A 12,110-nucleotide genomic window follows, 5' to 3' on the forward strand; every position below is an offset into this window, starting at 1 on the left:
AAACAGAACACAGACATCACTTTCACAGCAAGTCCCCTCAGAAGGCGGTGAGGGAATAAAAAGGTATCTAAATGGAGCATCCTCAGTTCTAAAGATAGGTCTGGCTGGGATGCATCAGAGATGGAAGGTGGTGATGACCGCACCTCTGTAAAATCTTGACCATTAAGCTTCCAAGGACCCTTCAGAAAATGGAAGTGTTTCCATTAAACACTGTTAACGGTGAATCAAAATAACTGAGGTTTCTCTAAATAATAGGATGCAATCTAATTTGATAGCCCAGAGCAAACATAACGTGTTTAGCTGAGTGCTCTAAAAAGCATGAGAAACTGTATCTCACTTCTCAAGCTAAAAGCACGTGCAGTTCAAAATCTGATTTCACAGCACAGCTAATATTCACTCTTTTATTTCCCCTCCCTATAACACTCTGCTCATTACTCCAAAGTGGTCAAATTGGGGGCACAATCAAAAAGCTTTTAAATTTGTGTGAAAAAATATTTGCCTCCCCTCAATAATGATAATCTCTCTTAGGGCTAATGTGTTTATGAAATGAGGTGGAATCTCTGTAAACTACTTTGAAGGCATTACTCATCACTGAAAACGTTCCATTTGTTTCCAAATAGGAATAGGAACACAGAGTCACTTTTTTTCCTTTTTTTTTCTATTTCTTTATTTTTTAAAACAACAGACCACTATTTACATAGATTATTAACTGTGTTTTTAACTGTGCATCTTAAAAACAAACGAGAGTTTCACACATTGCCACCTTTGAAGATTTTTACTGCACGTCCATGGATATTTGATACTCTTCTGATAGCTTTACCTACTTTAAGAATGCCACTGGACAAGAATCTCTGGATATGAAATATATTTTCTATTCCTCGGTTGATTTTATTTTCCTGTCATGAGCTTTAATCTAGTCTTGTAATTTAGAGCCATGAAGGAAAATTTTTCTGACTCAGATTTTTCATTGCTTGGGGCTGCCAGTCCTGGCTTTTGGTGACTGATAACTGCTCATACTTCAAGTCCTGAATGAGAAAAAACAGAAGACAGGCTCCAACATCACAACAGTCATTGGTTCCTAATTACATATTCTCTTTCAAACACAATTAACTTTGTACAAAATGGGATAACAAGTCATCATAAACCAAACAAAGAAAACAATCCCACAACTAGCCTCATTTTTGTTGCTATTCCCTTTTGTACGATAGCAGCCTAGGTTCCTAACTATACGTTACCTGTCCCTGCAGCTGCCCAGATATCTGGTCTTGAGTCACCAGCCACATGTTCAAATGCTTCCTGGTATTCCACTGACAATTCTGACAAGCAGAAAATACACTGCTAACTTCACCGAGGAAAATATTGTCTGGCCAAAATTTATTTCCAGATGGAGTATTTATCAATTTACCTTTAAAAACAAAGCACATTTGCTACATTTAATTACTATTATTCTAAGGCACCAAGTGTGCACCATGTTCACAGAGTACTTTAAGTGCCTTTTCCAGTAGAAGGCTCCCCCCACATACATTGTTTTCTTTTCCTCCTCCAATGAATAATGCACACAAATGTAGCACAGTGTTTGAGCAATCAAGGCAGTTATTACAGCTCTGCAAATGCAGTATGCAAGCAAAACATGAAGTGTATTAAACAAACACCACAATGATAATGGAGCAGAGAACAGGGCAATAAATCTCCCTTTACTGATTAGCCAAGTAGGGGATGTAGCTGTAATGTTTCCAGCTGTCACCCCCACCTCATTTCTGGGCTGTCCTGCACAGGTAGACATGGCATTTCCTCAGAGCAGCCACACCATGACAGATGTGGACTGGACACAGCATAGAAGACCTCATGGAGAAAACCAGTCCTGTGAGATCCACAACATAAGCTACATGCCCTTGACAAGAGCAAGAACAACATTCAGGTAAGCTTGTTTTTGGATCTGTTCATGAACAAGGCATCATAAGTTGATTTAAACAGATTTTAATTTCTTTGCTATCAGCATCACACTAGCGTCAGACCCAAAGATGGGCAACCACACATAATAAGACTTGAAGCAGAGGAAATGCGGTGTGTTGAACCAGAAAGACCTGCTTGCTGATTACTGGAAAAAACACGTCAGATAACTATAAGAAAAACTTCCTTTTTCTTCCCTTTTTCCTCAGAAGAATAAAATCTGGGAAGGACAGGTATTTCTGGTGAGAATATCAACACCCCAGAACCTGCAGGGGAGCTTGCTGGTAGGCAGGATGCAGTGAAGACTGCACTCACTGAACACACAAAGCATGGTCCGTTTGTAACATGATGTCAGCTACTGTTACTAAGGCAACGGCACAAGATAACCTGGGCTGAAAACATCCACATCCAGCTCCTAACAGAAATGCCTGTCCACTAAAGATGCAAAGATTTAAACACAACCTGTATTGGTTCATATATTTTCTGATTAACACCACCATATGGGTGAAATCCAGCCTAGAGCAACCCACTGTCCTTGTTAATGAATAGAGAGTAAACTGGGGAAATGGGGAGATGGGAAGCGCAAGTACTGCTTTGTTCTCTTACACAGGGCAGTCACCAACCGCTTGAGCAAAATACGAATAGCACAGCAAAAGACAAGAACTTCCACAGCAACTTTCTTCAAAGGGAGCAGGCTCCTCCCTGCAAAAACCCATTCCTACCCTCCTAGTTCCGAAGTTTGGTTTAGTCTCATGCACAGGCTTGTGCACAATTTCTAATCAAATATTTCAGCCCCAGATCACTAAAAAGAAAAAGGGCTGACAACAGTTAGACAGAACAGCACTTCACTATTCCATCTGTAAGCAGGCTCCACTTTGTTCCATCACTGACACAATGTTATCTAGATCAACCTATGTCCATTACTGGGGGCAGTAGGACCGTGGGCCCCCTGGCCCCAAAAATGGGAAGGGAAAAGGGAAAGGGGTAGGGAGATGGGAACTGGGCTCAAGGAAACAAACAGAGCAGCGGCAACGATCTAAGGAGGAAAACTTATTTTACTAACTATGATATCGGAATGCAGGATAACACAATATAATACAATCTAATTGAAATTGAGGCTAATAAATCAAGTAAAATAAGAGTTTTCCAAAGACCAAGAAGCCTACTCTGAAATTGAAGGTGCACAGCTTGGAAGCACACCCACACCCACTGCCAGGCACTGAGAGAGAGAGCCAGCGTCACTTCTGTGATGTATTTTCTCCTTTGACCATGAGGTCCTCTGAGACGTGCAGTTCTTCTCTGCACTCCACATGATGTCATGATGTGGAATACCAATAGCAGAAAGTACAAAACCATGACAAGCACCTGCAAAGCCCATTTCAATATGCACTTATCCACAGAACCACTACCTAAAATCCTGATGTTGTGCTCATTTTCCCTTAAACATTCATGACAGTCATTGGGAATTCTGCTTGAGCAAGGCCCTCAAAACCTGTCTGCATAAATCTCTATATATGCTGTAAATCACACGTGGTGGTGTGGTTACTCAGCAGCTCAACTGGTTTCCCCCTGCCAAAATACAAGTGGTTGCCGTAACAGTGGTACATCTCATGTAGCTGAGCAATAAACTGCCCACTTAGCTCACTCTGCAGCTGCACTGACACAGACTGAGCCCCAGTCTCCACATGTACTAAAGAAGGTCTGGAAATGAAAATCTGTGCAAGGTCATCTGTTCCCCAGATGACCCTACCAGACTAGAGCACATCTGCTGCAGAAGGATTAAAGGATTTCTTCTCCTTACAACTCCCCGTGTGCTGTAACAAGCATGCATTTAAGATCATGGGAAAAGCAGCAGATACTACTTAAGACCCAGTGGTACATTAGCCATTTAGCATCTAAGAGAGCTGGGAAATTTTCAGTTTCCAGTGCAAGCAGGCACCAAAAAAATCAACCAGCATGAATTTAACAGACTCTTGTTTAGCTCAGCCTCGCATAGAGTAAAATGATTCACAAGAATTCTATATTTATAACGAAGACTCACTGAAAATGACTCATATACTGAGCCAATCTAATTTTAAACAGAAGGGAAAAACTTGAAAGCACACGAAACAGAAATTGGAGAGGGCAAAGAACTGCACACACAAGAGAACCCCAGCCAGGAGCAGTTAATCTGCTGCCAAATCTGCTGGAAACAGTTGATGTGATAGTGGAAGTTTCAGCTTCACCTACATCTGTTTCAGAGATAGTTAAGCCCTGCGTTCCAAGCAGCAACCTTTCTGCAGGTTACAACATTTCCTTACGATAGGTAAGATTGCTGGGTAGTACAGATTGTTATCAGTTCTTCAGACCCTGCCAAATTCACAGAACAAACCCAAACAGAGTCACAGCAGGAGGAAGAGATAATTACTAGGAAGATTTTACAGTATTCCTAATTTTGGACAACAGCTGCTTTCCCATCAGCCCTTACATCAACAATGCAGCTCAAAGACAGAGAACATCCACTTTGAGCAATCCAGATTCAACAGGCAGTCTGCAGCAAGGACACAATGAAAGTTTCTTCATTTGCTCCAGTCTCAAAACCATTCCCCTGATTTTCTCTTTCCTCTATGTAAGTGCATGGCAGAGCAAAGGAGAATATTAAACATAATGACAACCTAAATGCAGAACTCACTGCAGGTTACTATTCTCAGAATTTTGTGAACACATGCCAATAGTTGTTTCTCTGAACAGCCTTATATTTATCACACTTATCTTCAAAAGTCAATTCCACTCTTCTTAACCTCTCTGTTTAGATGATGACTGTTCTCCAGTCATTCTCAAGCACTGCTCTGAATTTGAAGCGTAACAAGAAAGCAGACAAGAATTCACAGTCCAGCTTGCCTTTACAACTGTATACAGCTTTAATTCTCACTAATACCTTGCTGTGATATTTTCCATGCACCAAAGTCTGACGAATAGTACTAAATTCTTATTGGCCCCAGTAATGATGGCTGGATCGCAGAATCAGTATTCAAGAGTTCCTTTTCAAGCATGTGAATGAAGAGGCTATACTTCCATAGGAGTTTCTGGTGCAAACTCTTGGGAGCTGCCCCCTACTGAGGGTCCCACAAGCGGCCCATCTTTATTCACCAGTTCACACAGGGTCTGCTTCACTCCACATCACGATACACACATCAGTCTGCAGCAGCCAAACTTCATAATTTATTCAGACTTAAGTTTTTCCAGAAAGAGTTCTGAAACATCAGCTGTCTTTGATGTACTTTGTGGTATTACCTCCAAAGGAGTTTTATTTTCTTGTTAACTCCTGCTAACACAAGTTCCAAAATACATGATTGTATTTAAAAATATCCGAGAATGCCCACAGTGTCAAAGCCTGGATCCTCAATCTCTCAAATGCACCACTGATGTAAAGCGGCATTTAGTTCACAGCAGAGAGCAGAGAATTGCTGTGAAGATCTATAATGTGCCAGGTGTTGTTACACTGGTTAGAAAAGTCACTGAGATTTCTATTGCACTTTCCCTTCTTCTAAAAAAAATAGCAACAGCTTTTTCAGTGACTTTTTGGGCTGAATTCTGTCAGCTTCATTCAAAATGAGATATTATATTCTACAAATACATTGATAGAATTTACAGAACAAAGTGTTTTAACCTGGAAGATAGCTGCCAGACTTCAATCCATGACTCGAAACTTCAACTTTTGCCAGTTATTCTCTGGGTTGTAGCTTAACAGTCACACATACGTACTTATAAACTATTAATGCCTCCTAGAACAACACCTTGTTTTGGCTTGGTATTTTTTTTGACAATGATATTTTAATAAGTTACTTTATTATTCATAATGTACCAACGGATGTAGCAAATACAAAGAAACGGTAGCATGAGCCTGCACTCCATGTTTTTCTAATATCGAAATCCCAGAATTTACCTCTTACAGCAGAATAAATAAAAGCAGAGTATGCAACACTAATTTTTTGGTGTGCCATTTACCACATAAGGCGATGATATGACTGCTGTCTTCATGTACAAATTTCCTGGTGACTGCTTCTTCCATAATCTGCTTCACCTAAAAGAAAGAAGTAAAAAGAAGTGATTTTAAAATCCCAACACAAACAAGTACAGCACTTGGGAGTTTCAGCTTGTTTCAACCTTTGCGTGGCATTTCCCCATTGCTAGAAGATGAATCACTCATGAAAGTTACTCTGTGCTTAGAGGAAATGGTAAAAGGATGCAAGAAGGCAAAGGAAGAATGAAACAGAACACCTTTTTATAAGATGGGGTAAACCACAGGGAGAACACAGACAAGTCTATCTGCAGAGGGCCTCTCTAAAAGGCTGAATTTTTTCAGAGCACTCAGAGTGCCCTCTGGAGAACTTCTTCAGCAGAAGTTAACAGTCAGCTAGCAAGCTTTTTTTATGGTGCATCCCTTCTGTGTATATTACTTCTGCTCACTGTACAGAGATCATGTATTCCTACATGGTTTTTTTCCCCCCCACGAGACATTCTGCTCCTTTTCAAACACAAGGAACCCCTGAGCTACACAGGCATGAATCCTAAGCAAGGTTTACAGTGACCTTTCTCCTATTCTGCTGGGAAGAGAACCCAACATCAGACAGGCTGCAAACAGCTCACCAGGAGTGACCGGAACATTTTGCAACCTTACATAAATGCTCCCTGACATTTTATCTCCGTGTGAGTGGGTTAGGGCAGGAAATAAAGGGTTGTTTTAAAAGAAAACTATCAGTTTTATCCATGTCAGTCTGGAGAATCAGAAGTAAAACCAATAAGCACAGACATACTTTGCTACATATGCTAGAAGCACTTGCTCAAGTTGAAAGGAATTGGTAAGTCAGAGTACCACTGGAAACAGTCACACTTCTTATTGCCTGAACTTACATCTGTAAAGCAAACATTTCAATAGATGGACACTGTTAATAATGGGGGGTTTAAATGCCACAATAATTACAAGAGATGTTTCCAAAGCTCTACTGTGCCAGACACTAAATAAAAACAATAGAGAACCATAGAGGAGACAGCACTTTCAGTTTGAGCTTCTACACAAATTTCAACTAAACTTATATTTATCACACTTCTTAAGATTTGAAATGAAGTTCCTCTACAGTTTCAAGCTTGAAGTGTTGAGCTCCGGAGGGAATTCATTACAGATTACTGACTTTCAAAAATTAAGGAAGAAAACACACGTCTTCCAAGTGGGCCCCTGAAGAGCTGCTGCAGTTACCCTTAATTCAGCTTCTAACTCCTTCCTCCCCCAGTGGCTTCCTTAGCCTGATGAATCTCATTTGCCTCAGCCAACTCATTCATCACATACTCACTCCCTTCTGGCCATGGAGCACTTGCTTCTCCAGATACAAATCTACAATTGCTTTTGGTCTCTCCCACTGTGAGCTGTAATTACAGGGTTAGAACACTGACTGAATAAATGCCGCATCACAAACATTAAAAAAATAAAAATAAAAAATGGAAAACAACAAAAAACACAACCTCAGAAGCAACTTCTACAGCAGCCCTGGAGTCCATCAAGTAGTGAATTATCTAGCAGGTAATCATGTGTCCCCATAGACAGCTCTATCAACATACTCAGCACACCACCCGTGTATCAGCTCAGTTTGAACTGCATGTTAGTGCAAGTGGCATAGCAATGGCCACCAGTAACCTGCCACAGGGGCTGCATTTTCATGTCTAGGAGACCTCAGCTCTTCTCAGCAGTGCTGCACTGAGCTCTCATTAAGCGGCACCTGGTACCTGAGATAACCAGTTTAAAGCTAGCTGGGTTACTGCTCCTTTGTAGTGCTGAGAGGTCCAAAGGTTGTAATTGTTCCCTCCTAGTGCCTGAGCTCAAAGGAGCTGCAGATGCACTGCTTGGGCAGTATCTGGGCTCTGTATTTGAGGTAGCAGCTGCCTACAAAGGTTTTCTCTTCAGTTTGAGGGGATTATTCCTCAGGTGAGACTATCTGCAGAGCCATCACACATGCCTTCCTCCAACTGACTGCCTGAGGCTCATACCCACCCGCACGTCCCCTGACCAGGGAAAACAGCTGTACAAAGCCCCAGCCTCAATGCTCAATGTATGGGCATTTTAACACGTGACATCCTCTTTAGAGCCCAACCATATTTAAGCTATTAAATGAATGGCCTAATTTGCTGCAGGGGAAATGTACCTGAGTGCCACTAGCACTAAGGTAGCTAGGAGAAGGAGCACCAGGGAGCAGCTCCAGGATAAGTCATGCATGTGTGACTGAAGTTTATAGATTTGAATTTAGGCACCATTAAGTCCTTAAGACTGCAGCTAAGATTTCAGTCCCAGCTCCCCAGAGAACAGTAACTGGAATCCTGCCTCTGACTATGGGCAGGAAGATGAGTAGTTTAATAGGAGTTAGAACTCAGGAGCTTGGAGGCAGTTCCTGCTGTCACACACTTCCCAGGCACCCCTGCACATTAGTGTTAATTAACACTAACATTAACATAAGCTCCGTAGCTGATGTAGACCCAACTCTGTATCCTCAGGAAGAAAAAAATAATTAAACTGTAGCCACAATTAGAAAGAACAGCACTATGAATGCAATAAATCAACACCGCTTTTGTGCAGCAGTGCCATGTGGTCAGCCCACTGTTGGCTTTCAAATCTAGGAACCCCAGCTAAGCAGTATAGACCAACTGAACAATAAGGTCTGTTCCCAGCTGCCACCAAATGCAGAGCAAATTTCTGCTCTTTGCAAATTTTCAGGAAGCTACTGCATGTTAAAACACGTTTTCAGGGCCCTGTCAGTATATGTGAAGATTCAAAAGCTGGAATGCACTGTTCTTTCAGTCCCACGTCATTGCTCAATGCCACAGTTCAGGGATGCCTTAGGCAAGAAGTTCAGTCAAACTGTTTCTGATCAAGTGGAACAGAAGCTCTCTGCCCTTCCCTCCAATTCTGCATCATTCTCTTTGTACGGAATTATGCCGTTGTGGCTCTATTGTCTGTTCTGGGAATGCACTTGTCAATGAAGCTTTCTGAGCCTACAAAGGCATCCACCTTATCAAGTGCAACTTATTCTCGTTAAAATAAACACGAGCATCCCATCCTCCCACCTTCGTTCATCCACCTGCATAGGTGAGAAATCTCTTGGAACTGTTGGTCTGTTGTGAATTGCTGCACGGGAGGAGGCAGCAGCAGGAACATGGAGAGAAAACCCCTCAGGTGGCTCCCTGGGACAGAGGTTCACCCCAGGTGCCACAGGCTCCTTCCATCCTACACCTCCTCTGTAAGGTCAGTGCTTACGCAGTCAGTCAGCCTTCTACTCTTGCCAGATGGCACAAACACACAGAAAAGCGGTAAGTACATCAACTTCTATTTCAGTTCTTCTATTCATGAACCACAAGTGGCAACAAAGCAAGAGAACTGCAGAAAGCTTTACTTTAACAGACCGCAGTGACAGTCTCCAAAGACATTCCGTTCACATGCACCAAGTTTACCAACCATAAGAACGGAAAAGATACCCAAGCAAAAATCCTGGCATCTGAGGAGCAAAGCACATCGTGACGGTAGCTCTGCCCACACACTAAGGCAGAGCAAGCTCCTTCAACAGACACTGAGTTATAATGGGTTACTCTGACTCTCAGCCAGTGCTTTCAGAGGCAGTCAAACACCAAACCTGACTTATTGAGAAATGTTTTTGTTTTTTTTTTCTTTCAGTTTCTGTTATATCGTTACAATTTTTGTTCATTTTTGCTTTTTTGCACTGTGCATCATGATGGGATGCTGGAGATGCACCATCGGGACAGTAAGTGTCAGAGGGAAAGAACAGTGCTTGTACAGCACTGGAATAACCAGGAACACATTTCACACCCATCACATTTTTTCCCCAAGGAAGAAAATTTCATCTCTCACATCATTACATCTTTGCCTTCTTCAGCTTCTGCATCTACCACTCATTTATTGATCGCTTCTGCTGCACTGACGTTTGTTATGCTGGAAGAACAGGGTGGTGTAAATGAAAGTAGTTAACCAATCTGCTTAAAAATCATTGTGTTTTAGTTGTAAGATGAGCAATTGCATTTCTAAAGTGCTCTGAAATTTTTTTATGGGGGAACTGCTAAGGTGGTTGTTATTCTGTTTGTTTCACAGCTAGAAAGAGTATTTACATCCATAAAGGGCAAAACACTCTCATTTGAGAAGGTACAACGAAACAGCTCAAGAAATCTTGTTTTATGAGCCTACTTGTCACAACAGATTTTCCTGCAGAGAGAGGTGTTTGAAACGTGAACTTATAAGCAGTCTCAGCACGAATCCCAGCAGAGTGTAATTTCGAAAACACATTACACATCCTCCTTCCTATCAGAGTCAACAAAATACATTCGTTACCAGCAGGGAATGAAAAGTCCATTTGAGCACCGCAAAAAGCATCAAGTTCTCCCAAAGGAACAATGCCAAAGTTTTTGCTGTGGGGGAAGAGAATAGACAATAAAAAAACCTGCTTTGCACCAAGTGACTTCAGAGGCTGCCCCTTTATATTCTGCAGACTCACTGAATCCTAATAGGATTGGTGTAAACACCATACAGGAAAAAAATAACATTACCCCAAACTCCATTAGACACTGAGCTAACATGAAAATAATGCAACAGGATGAACAGCCTGGCTTCAAAGGACTAAAGAACAGAACAAGAGCTTTGAGAATACACACAGGATAGTTGAACTTTCAAACAGTATAGAAGCAAGACAAGCTGTATGGAAAAAACTGAGGTTGAAATAAAGGGGTTGTGTTCAATTCCTGCCTGTGTTACTGACTGCCTGAAGAGTCTCCACCTCAGCACCTCCCGACACCACTTCCCTCACCCAGCACAGAGCTGACGATGGGTTCCCCAACACGTCTGTGCAGTGCACAGCTCTTGCCTCACACACAGCTTTGCTCAAGCCAGCTACATCATGAAAATCCTTTTCCCTTTCATGTAGTAGGACAATACAGCGGTGAGAAAACACATCTCAGATTTATTTATCTATGTAAATGTTAACCCATGAGAGCAAGCGCACTCAATCCAGTATCAAAGCCCGTACTGCTCTGTCAGAGGCCCCAGCTTACGGTGCAGTTCCTTAACGAAGCAGCACACCTGTAGCTGCACCGACCCACCACGTCCCAGCTCCCCAGCACACACCGCGTGCGTGAGCAGGTAGGGGAGGGCGATCAGCTGTTAGGAAAACTTGCTCCTGCTGTGAGGAATAATCATTACATCCTCACTTCGCTCTTATGTAAGAACAGCCGCACGCAGCTGTGACAGCCGGAACGCCACACGAACGCCCGGCGCAGCCCCGGCTGTTACCAATGCCAGCAATGCCACCAGCGCTGCTCGGGGACAGCGGACCCAGGGACGAAACTCAGCCCGGTCGGACCGTGGGTATCGCAAAGCGCCTCAGCCCGGCTCCCGGCTCCTACCGCCCCGCGGGCACAGCCGCCATCCCGCCCGCAGCGCTGTCACGGCGGCGCCCCGAGCTCCGCTTCTCCCCGGAGCGCCCAGAGAGGCCACGGGGCGCAGCGACTCGGCACCAACAGCACCGGGAGCGTCAGAGAGCAGCACAGTTCTGCACTTCTCGTTCAGTACCTCCCGAAGGGAAATCAGGTTTTAACCCAATCCGCCCAAAGCTTCATTTTATTTACTCGGGGTGGAACTATCGGCCCCGCCGCAAAAGAGATTAAACGCGTTTGTCACGCGGAACGCCCCGGGTGCCGTTACCGGACCGAAGCCGCCCCACAAGGCACAGCCGCGACCCGGCCCCACGCAGCAACGGGTTCCGCGGGGACGACTCCCGCCCTCACCTCCTTCTTCACGTTCCGTAGCAGCTTCTCCTTCGCGGCGTCCGCCGAGCAGCTCATGGCGGAGCGGGGTGCGGGGCCGCCCGCCGCGCCGAGCCCCGCGCTCAGAGCCGTCCTGCGGCTCCGCTGCGGGAGCGCCCGCGGGGCGAAGGCGCGGCACCGCCCGGCCCGGCACGGAGGGGCTGCTGCGCACCGCGCGGCTCCGCGGCCATCTTCCGCGGCTCCCGCTGACGTCAGGCGGCTCGGCCCGCCCGCGGGCGGCGACACCGGGAGCCGGGGCGGAACCGCACCTGCCCGCTGCTGCCGCTCGCGGTGCCGGGGAGCTCGAGCCGGCAGCTCCGCTTCGCAGC

At 44.3% G+C, this 12,110-nt stretch overlaps 1 protein-coding gene across 13 annotated transcripts in view; it reads right to left on the reverse strand.

The window, feature by feature from the left end:
- Positions 1-11,995, reverse strand: part of SGSM2 (small G protein signaling modulator 2) — a 46,846-nt gene extending 34,851 nt beyond the window's left edge. For all 13 annotated transcript variants that reach the window (XM_085521867.1, XM_015881066.3, XM_085521866.1 and 10 more), the window contains exons 1-2: positions 11,764-11,995; positions 5,938-6,013 (exon numbers count right to left, since the gene is read on the reverse strand). In XM_085521867.1, the coding sequence (XP_085377993.1) occupies positions 5,938-6,013; positions 11,764-11,820 (133 nt within the window). In that variant the 5' untranslated portion in view covers positions 11,821-11,995. The remainder of the gene's footprint in view (positions 1-5,937; positions 6,014-11,763) is intronic.
- Positions 11,996-12,110: the final 115 nt, after the last annotated feature.

This window comes from Coturnix japonica, chromosome 22 (genome assembly GCF_054131305.1).
Source record: "Coturnix japonica strain WE chromosome 22, WE-NBRP24, whole genome shotgun sequence".
Classification (NCBI taxonomy): domain Eukaryota; kingdom Metazoa; phylum Chordata; class Aves; order Galliformes; family Phasianidae; genus Coturnix; species Coturnix japonica.